The 10271-nt window shown below is 41.0% G+C and overlaps 1 protein-coding gene across 1 annotated transcript; it reads right to left on the bottom strand.

The window, feature by feature from the left end:
- Positions 1-2914: 2914 nt before the first annotated feature.
- LOC140715665 (probable G-protein coupled receptor 139) lies at positions 2915-5390 on the bottom strand. Its single transcript, XM_073028030.1, has 2 exons — positions 5321-5390; positions 2915-3798 (listed from the first exon to the last, which is right to left on the bottom strand). The coding sequence occupies exons 1-2, from the start codon at positions 5388-5390 to the stop codon at positions 2915-2917; spliced, it is 954 nt and encodes a 317-aa protein (XP_072884131.1).
- Between the last annotated feature and the right edge of the window lie 4881 nt (positions 5391-10271).

The following is a 10271-nucleotide window of genomic DNA, read 5'->3' on the forward strand; positions in this document are numbered from 1 at the left end:
AGCCATGACGAATTCCCTCTGACTACTATCAGATGGTATATTTTCATTAATTCGACGTAGCACTGAGTTGAACAGTCAGGAAGTTATGCTTACCTGTGTAGAGCTGAAGTTAGGTGCACCGTATACAATTTATTGACATTCTTTAGAGATTCTGTAGCACTAAATAATCCACCAAGCCTCGCCACATGGGTCCCAAAAATCTTCGATTTAACCTTTGCCGTATTGGCACGCCCTTGGAATGTGGGAGGATGCCAAATCAACCAGAGGAAACCTACGCTACAAAGTCTCCTAGAATAGGAAGTCGGAACCGAACTCCAAACTCAGACGCCTCATGCTGTAGGAGTATAATAAGGTATATAACTAGTGCCAAACCAACTATTGTGCGGTAGTGTTCATGGGTTGCTCAATTGGCTGTTCATATATCTGATGTCGGAGGAGGTATGTATGTCTTTATCGCCAAATTTAGGTTGCTTATTGGGGAAGCGGTGTGGATTGGAGTTTGAAGGGTGACCTGGTAGATGTACAATCAATGGCCAATTCATTAAGTACACCTGTATATCTGCTCGTTAATGTAAATATCTAATACGCCAATCATGAGGTAGCAATTCAATAAAAACATATATGAATAAAACCAATGCCGAAATGGCTAAGTTTCAGTGTTTGTTCAGTCGGAGCATCAAAACGGAGCAAAAATGCGTTTTGTGAATTTCACCGTGGAATAATGGGTGGTGCTACACGGGGTGTTTTAAATATCTCTGAAACTGTTAATCTCCTGGAAAGCCTATACTAAATACTGGACGAACTTAACAGGTGAGGCAGTGTGATTGGAATAAACCGATGACGCTTCCGTCCGAAACACTTCAGCAGGTCCCTTGAGCTTAGAGGTTATGGTGCAAAGAAATGGCGACAAGGCCTTGTTACTGAAAGAGCTCAAAGGAGAACGGTTAGACTGGTTGAAGCTGTCAGGAATGCAAAAGTAACTCAAGTAACCTGCTGTTACTAAAGTGATGTGCAGAAGAGCATCTCTGAACGCACAGCACTTGTAAAGTTGAATTTGACAGTAGCAAAAACCCGCGAAGTGGAGCTAGCTAATAAAAGTGAAGATAAATGTGATTCTGATAGAGGTCTCCCTCGTGGATTGAGAGTGTGAACAGGCAGGAAAAGGGGAAGCATGGTTGGGAAAAGGGTAAGGAAAAGAAAAGGAAAGGGAGCGTCAAGCAAGTGAGAGCCGTTTTGTGATCATTAAGAAACCACTGTTTGGACTGAAATAACCTTATCTGATGTCTCGGGGCTGGGTGTCTCTGAACCGGCGCCACCACCTCGCCGGCACTCTTTCTTTGCCACCTCTTAGAAACTCGCTCTCCTCTACATTGACAAATACACTACTGTGCAGAAGCTTCAAGCACCCTAGCAACATATATGTGCCAAAGACGTTTGCAGAGGACTGGACGTAAAATTATTACAGGAAAGAGTGGCCTCTTTGTGCGCTGTTTATATATATCACTACTCTGTGGATCTATGCTTCGCCGGTGTAGACGCTTTGAGTCTTTTTCTCAGTTTGGACTTGTCAAACTAATGTATTAGACCTGAGAGGACAAAAGGTTTAAAGGAAATGCCTTAGTGAAGAAAACACTGATGACATTTCATCATCTTTTCAATATGCATCCAAATCTAGAATCATGCAGAATTACCCGTCATCATTGTCCAATTGCATTTTGTGCGCGAACGCTCTGCTTTATTATTCAGCGAAAAAAAATCTTGTGTGAGAGACTTCGTTGGCTTCGAGCACCAATAGACAATTCACCAACACAAGAGTTTCTTCAGATGGTGGAAAGTTCGAGCAAATCGCACAAAATACAGAAACACTGTAGTTCAAGCAACATCTAATGAAGGGAAGAAATAGTTGACATTACAAGCCCAGACCCTTCATCAGGACTAGAAGATAAGAGCGTAGAATGCGTAGAGGGCAGGGAAAGGAGAGAAGCCCGGAAGTGATTCGTCAACTCAGGTGAGGGTGAAGGTGAGTGAGTGGAGGAGGGCGATGAAGTAAGAAGCTGAGAGGTGATAGGTGCAATGGTAGAAGGCTGCGAAAGAAAGAATCTGAGAGGAGAAAGGACTGGACCATGGAAAAAAAGTCAAGCAGAAAGGGCACCAAAGGGAGTTGATAAGAATTTGAGGAAAAGAGAAGAGTTAAGAGCAGATTCGATAAGAAATGGGGGAAGAGGTTATCAGAAGTTACAGAAATCCTTGTTTATACCTTCAGGCTGGAAGCTAGCCATGCAGTATGAGGCGATCGTTCTCTATCTTGTGAATGGACACATCGCGGCAGTGGAGGAGGCCATGAATCGAAATTCAGGAATGGTACTGGGGATTGCACTATAAATGGTTGGCCGGCGGGAAATCCTGTTTGTTGAGAATGGAGTGAAGGGCATCCCAGTCTCCATCGGGTCTCACCGATGTAGCGGAAGCCGCAACAGGAGCACTGAATAACCCAGATGATTCTGACAGACTCACCAGTGAAGGGTTAAATGAACTGGAAGGACCTGAATGCCGATCAGGGAGGAGGTGAATGGGCAAGTTCAGCATTTCGTTCGCTCACAGAAATTACTGCCAGGAGGGAGATCAGAGGGGATAGACAAATTGACAAGGGAATCATGGAGAGCGTGCTCACTGCGGAAAGTGGAGAGAGAGTGAATAGTGGGTGGGCATAGATGACTAATTCATTCCACAATATCTGAAAATAGTCTATTACGTCATTATTTTAGTTAAATAATGACTGGCTAACATGTAATTAAAATTGCGCCTGAACTTTTTTCAAATTTATATGTTGTTCAAACGGAACGGGATTGCACATTTAACATATTTTTTTTCTTTTTTTCAGGATCCTGCCGGTTTTCCGACTTGCCAAAGAATGTCAAATCTTCCGCGTGAATTTCATCAGAACCTTCAACTCTTGCCGGAATTTCTTTTGAGTCACTGCATAGATAAAAGTGTTTGTGCAGCAACTCAACATCTGAAGCACATTGGCAATTTCCATCAGGATGAATCTGGGGTCGCTGTAGCCATTAATTGTATAACCAACTTGAAATCGCTGTAGAAAGAAATGGACAACGTATGGCATCCACAAAAGGATGAAACATCCCGAGATTGCAAAGAGCAGAAGAATGGACTTTCTCCGGCTTTCCATTTCCGGGTCGCTCAGCTTCTTTCCCGTGGAGCAACTACGGAGTCTCTTACGGGCCCGACTGGCCGCCAAGATGTGCCTGACAGTTAGAGTGTTGAACGAGAGAATAAGCAAGAACGGGAGGCAAGGAGTCAGAACGCGATCGGTCCAATCAAATATTGTCCAGAGTGTAAAAGAATATCGATCGTCCTTCTGTTTGCAATACCAGGGCACGTTGTCAATGACATACATGGGTTCGTGCAAAAAGTACCAGGGAATGTTGATCACGCAGCCCAAAGTGCAGATGACACAGACAACAATTCCAGCGGTTCTGTGGGTGCAATACTTTGCTTTGAGTTTCTGCCAGCAGATGGCAACATATCGGTCAAAGGTGAACATCACCGTTAACCAAACCGAAGTTACCCTGGCGGCGTAAATTAACGCAATGCTCAATCTGCACACGGGTGTGATGGATAAGAAGCTACCGGGAAAGTACATAGCGGGAATCCGGTTTAATATTACGGCGGTGATAATTACCAAAAGATCGGTCGCTGCCATGGACACGAGGTACCGGCTGATACATCTGGACAGACCGCAGTTTCCTCGGGACAGGATCACAATGGCCACTATATTAACTGTGGGGGAATCAATTGCAGATTAGTGATAGAACACACTCGCAGTAGAAGTAATTCAGAAGTTTCATCGCAGAAGTTTGCATGATTTCGGCATGCCACCCATCAGACATTGACAAACTTCTATATATGTTCTACAATGGAGATTCTCTTAACTAGTTGTATTAGGTCCTGTTATGGAAACCACAGTGACCAGGAGCAAAAAGGAGTTCAGAAAAAGCCACCTGTACTTGATCAATTAAAGCGCAGTTATCAAATATAGACTCTGAGTCCACTTTATTTAGTGCATCTGCGCAAGTGCCCGCCTGAACAGCTAACCACGTGGAAACAACTCAATGCATAAAACACGCAGACATGTCAAACGGCGGTGTGCCCAATATGGGTTCAACGAAACCGTCAGTCAGTGATAAGGACCATGGCATAGAATATAATTGGGCATCGCAGGTCAAAAGTTTCAATTGCTGTTCGGACAAAATATTAGAATGGGGAACCATATGATCTCGATGATCTTGACGGTGGAGTGATTGTTGATGCTACATGTGGTGTTTGAGTATCTCAGAAACTGCTGATCTTTTGGGATTTTCGCACTCAATAGTCTCCTGAAGAACAAAAATAAAACATACAGTGGGCGTCAGTTCTGCAGACGAAAACGCCTTGGTCATGAAATGGTACATGTGAGAATGGCTGGACCGATTCAAGCTGACAGGATGGCAACAGGAATTCAAATAACCATGGTTATGCCCAAACTCTCAGAGAAGTGTCAATTCACTATGTGTACTTCATGTAGAAAATATTTGCTCCAGCGTTAAACCACTTTAGAAAAATGTCAATAATAGTCCTAAATAAGGCGAAATCAGTGCATGAGGAGTTAAAAATTAGATCAAACGTCAATACAGCATAGCAACGACGCTTTCACTCCTGTTACAGATACTGCGGCGTGTTCTCAAAATTTAAAGGATGTCATTTAATTGCTTTATGATCTGCTAAGTAGTCACTGCACGTTTGGTGTGTCAAGAAAAGCGCTCAGTTAAATACCGAAAACTCATGCAGTTTGATTGCTCTTATCATTCCCTACCCTATACATTGTCACACCGTTCCTATCGACCTTGTCATGACGAGTATAGCGGTATGAATTTATATGACTTTATGTATAAGTCATATCTATAGATTATAAACAACTCTGTGCATAAGCCCTACGAACATATATATATATATATATATATATATATATATATATATAGGGTACCTTTGTGGCTCCATTTAGTAGCTACAGTACTCTGCAAAAGCCTTAGGCACCCCAGACTGTATGCCGAAGACTTTTGCGCAGTGCTGTATATGTAATAAATATTATGTATTCGTTTTAAGCATATAGTGCATGAAAGCGCTCAGTGGCCACTATATTTGATACACATGCTCTTTCATACAAATATCTATTCAGCCAATCACGTGGAACTATTCAATTCATAAAGATCACAAGAGCATGAGGCGTAAGACTACAAATGTTAAAATGGTAAGCATTGTTTACCTGGAACCGCGACAATTGCAAGAGCTGTGTAGTAAATTGCGTACACCAGACCTCGAGGAGGTGCGTGCATTTTCCGTGAGGGTATGCTAGATATATTCCAAGCATCAATTGCTCTTTTGTTGATTTCGGAAGGAGTCCTTCATACACTTGAAGTTCAACCGCGAAAGTCAGTTAAATAAGCTCATGTTGTTTACAATTCAGTCATGAGGAAATACATTAATTTAAGATACATTCAGCAAACAATTATAATGACTGACGTCATAATTGCCATTGTTAACAGCTAACGAACGAACGGATTTGATAACATCCCCATTAGCGTGACCTCATGAATTAGAAAATCGCTGCAATTCTTCTCGCTTTACGATGAGATTTGTCTTGGGTGGGGGAGGGGTGGTGTTTACACATTTAAACCTTAATCTGCAATAGTCAACAGTCGCTATTCACTTTCCGACCATGTCATGCCGAAGACACCAATATGATATGTCATATGCATTGATTATATAAATGATATTTATATTATATATAAGATATGTCGTGTATATGTATATACATATACATAAATATATAGAATAAATACACTCAGTGGCGACTTTATTAGGTACACCTAAAGTCCTGCTCGCTAATACAAATACACGATCAGCCAAGCACGTGCCATATAATCAAATGTCAGAGAAGCAAGTTTAGGCCATTCAGCCCATTGAATCTGCACTCCCTTTCCATCATGACCCCGTTCTCCTGCATTTCTCTGGTAACCGTTGACGCCGTTACAAGTTTGGAACCTATCAGTCTTCGGTTAACTTACAATGTGACTTGTTCTCCACAGCCGTCTGAGGCAATTAATTCCACAGATTTGCCACATTCTGGCTAAAGATATTCTCCGCATCTCTGTCCAAATTGGACATCCTACAATTCTAATGAGGTGCCCACAGGTCCTGGACTCCACTACTGAAGGAAATATCCTTTCCATTTCAACTTAATGTAGGCCTTTCAATATTCGATAGGTTTCAATCAGATCATTCTCCGGCTCCATTCTTCAAATCTCCGGGGAATACAGGCCCAGAGCCATTAGGATCTATTCATACTTAAATCTTTCCTTGCCACAAACCACTGTAGAGCCAAGTCATCAATGCAGAGGTTGATCGGTTTTTGATCACTCAGTGTATCAAACATTATGAGCAGAAGGCAGGAGAATGCAGTTGGGATAACAAATCGGCGATGATGGAATGGCGAGCAGACGATGGGTTGAATAGCCTCAGGATCCGCAGACTTATGTTTGTATGACGTTCAGACTTTCGGCAGGGCAAAAATCCCCCTGCACACAATCCAAGCTCATGCCGACTTCAGAAATCTGAGACACATTGTTAAGAGCAGGGATAACTCAGTGATAGTTGAATAATGCTGGATCAACAGTTAGTGCAGTCAATAAGGGTAGAAAGAACCTCAAACACAGCAGGAGAGGTACACAACAAGTGAATTTTAACGTTAACTTTAACTTGGGCAGGTATAAGAAGGGCAAATGTTCAGAGGTGTTTAAGACCCGTGTTGGTAAACGGGGAAACCTTAGGTACACCAACCAGGCAAATTTCAAAGTTGATTTATATTCAAGGTACGTACATTTATTTACATTTACACGCGAGCGTCCACAGTAAATGCAATGAAAAAATATATATAATCAAAGCCAAGCTGTTCAGCAACATGGACTGAAAAACAACCAACGTGCAAATACTATCTAAATAAGTACATATGTAGGTAAATCCTATAGGCATTGGTGTTTCCATACCCGGCCGCAATGTCGCCAGCCAACATACATAGAGAGGTAGGTGGCAGAAGAAACCCATTCAGACCATTAGATCTATACTACTCTAAAATAATTGCTGGAACAACAACACCTTCTCTCTATCAGTTAATGCTAGTGCTTCAAGGACACGGCTGCAACGTAATCGAAATTCTGTGACCATTGGAATCAGAATCAGTTTCATATCACTACTATATGTGATCAAATTTGTTGCTTTGCACAAGCAGCACCTTGAATCATTGTCTTCACTTTGTTCTCTGAGATAGTCTCATGGAGTTGACGTTGACTATTTTTGCCTCCAGCTCTGGCCTATTTATGATCAGCAAATTCCTGAGAAAGCGCTGGTTAAAATACGATATACATTTTATTTTTTTTTCAAATCATCAGACCAAAACAATCAAAGATGTCGAGTGAGTGTACATGGGTTAATTATCCATTGAGAAATCTGATGGCGGGGGGTGGGAAGAAATGTTCCTACATCGCTGAGTGTCTCTAGGTTCGGGCACCTCCTTCCCGATGGTAGCAATGAGAAAAGGGCATTGGGGTGTGTGCGCAGGAGTTCGGAGTTCAATGCCCATTGTCCGTCCTCCCAGCGGAACGTCTGGGTTGTCCCTGAGTGCTTCGGTTTCCTCCTGCAGAACAAATGTGTACCAGGTAGTTTATTCGGTCATTGTCCATTCTACCATGATTTGGCTTGGGTTAAATTGGAGTTGACGGGGATTGCTCGGTCGGCAATAGCCCGAAGATCTGGAACGGCATACTCCGCGCTGCATCACTAAAGACATAAATGATGAATAATTTAAAATCTCTACGTTTGCCTGATCCAGATGTGATTTACAAAAGGTGATCTAGATCTATGTGGAATTTTATTTTCTGGGCCAGATCTTGTTTATCAACACCGCGGATTTGCATGATGTTTGTTGAGTGTGAGACTCGATCTTTCATAACCTGCCATGAAGGTGACGATGGTAAGAACAATAATACTAATCACAATAATATTGCAGACCTCTTCCCAGAAAGAGAAACGCTCCTTATGGGAGTACAGGTGGTTCACACAAAACCACAAACTAAAATACAATAGGGGAACAACAAATTTAAGGCGACAAAGGCAGAAAGTGCCAAGGGAAACCAAAAACAATGTAACATATTACAGGATCTTGCAGCAGTTTAACTCAATCTGATTACTTATACAGACACACATCAAGAGGCACACATCAGTTATTAAAACCTTGCTTTAAATGCAAACTCATCATATAAGAGGACATGGATTTAAGGTAAGGGCAGGGAAGCTCAAGGGGGATATTAGAGGACGGTTTTTCACGCAGAGAGTGGTTGGTGCGTGGAATGCACTACCCGAGTCAGTGGTGGAGGCAGATACACTAGTGAAATTTAACAGACAACTAGACAGGTATATGGTGGAATTTAAGGTGGGGTGTTAGATGGGAGGCAGGGTTTGAGGGTCGGCACAACATTGTGGGCCGAAGGGCCTGTAATGTGCTGTACTATTCTATCTAACATAATTTGATATAAAGGCGGAAAGTCCGAATCCCAGATATTATATGACGATGTATCGATGATTACAGGTATGACAATCCATACGAATCATCCGGATATAATAATACAGGATAAGCAAACAAGAACAACTTACTTCATAGATATCGTCATTTTAAAAACACATTCTAATACAGAAATCAATACGAGAAAAAACACCAGACCTCTGCTAGATTAACAGAGGAAAATGAAAGTCTATGGAACATAAACAGGGCATACAATGTCCCGATAGTAATATCTCCAACTAGTATCATCCAAAAGACATTACATAATAATTTTAAACCATTAGGGCTGCACAGTAATAACTATGTAAATCTTCAGAACATACAATACTAAACACCACTAGATTAGTCCGAATGTTCCTAGCAATTGAGAAATGAGCATGCTGGGCTATGCCCGTACCTCAGCTTTCACCAGCTGGAACTGAGGGAAAAAAATATTATTTGATGACGAGGAAGATGAAGCAGGCTGGATTATAGTGGAAAAACAACTCACACACGATTGAAGAAATACAAATTCCTGAAGTTACAATGTATATGCGAAAAGAGGTTATAAAAATACGTACAACTGAAAAGTGATAATATTCATAAGTGTAGGTATAATGATTACTTTCCTTCATCCGTAAGTATTAATACATATTAATAATTTTATTTAACATCCTGATAGAGTGCCTGAATATTTTTGTTATAAGGAAAAATGTATCTTTTACCTGAAGAAGAAATCAGAAACAATCCATTCAGATATCTTCCTATTACTTGCTTAAAAACGAGACATAAAAGCATAACTTCATGCATATCGCTACTAACCACAAAATACTTACAGAAGAACTGAAAGGTTACCATAAGTGTATGAAAGGCCGTGAAGTAAAACTAATTCGAAATCAAACCTGGCGAAAAAGCAGAAATATTTCATGTTGCTATATTGATTGTCAAAAATTATTTGACTCTGTCTCACAATTATGGTTAATAGAGATTCTTCATATGTACAAACTACGCACAATACTTGTGATAGGCCATCAACATCTGATGAAGCAGTGGCGTACTATAAGCACCCAATCTAGTAACAACAAAAAAAGAACAAACACCTTTATCAAAATAAACCGAGCCATTTTCGAGGCCGACTCTCTGATGCCATTGTTGTTGTCTCTACCTTTAAGGCTACTTCACTAAATCAGACGGACATTGTATATCAAATCAGACAGAAAACGAAATTAATTTCAACTTGACACACCTTCTATCCAAGGATGAATTGAAATTATACGCATCTTCATCAGTGATCTTAAAGTGATTACTGCAATTCAAACAGCAGAACTTCAGACTAGTTAAGTGCAGAACAACCCACAAGAACCATGCGAATGTGATAATACAGGATTAAGGAGCTAGAACAATTTACAATAGAGATACAGCTGCTTCATACACACAAAACATACGGAAATCAATATACGAAAGCACCAGAAATATGCTGAATTAACAGAAGAAGTAGAACGTCGATGGAACATGAACATTGACCTGATAGTAATACATATAAATGCTAACAGCCCAAACACAGAACATAATAGCATTAATCAATTAGTGCTACAGAACAATGTCCATGTAAAGCCTTAGA

This window comes from Hemitrygon akajei, chromosome 24 (assembly GCF_048418815.1).
Source record: "Hemitrygon akajei chromosome 24, sHemAka1.3, whole genome shotgun sequence".
Classification (NCBI taxonomy): Eukaryota; Metazoa; Chordata; class Chondrichthyes; order Myliobatiformes; family Dasyatidae; genus Hemitrygon; species Hemitrygon akajei.

Coding starts and splice junctions, on each gene's coding strand:
- LOC140715665 (XM_073028030.1), bottom strand. CDS start 5,390: ATGCACGCACCTCCTCGAGGTCTGGTGTACGCAATTTACTACACAGCT. Junction 3,799..5,320: donor TGCAATTGTCGCGGTTCCAG/GTAAACAATGCT, acceptor ATTCCCCCACAG/TTAATATAGTGGCCATTGTG.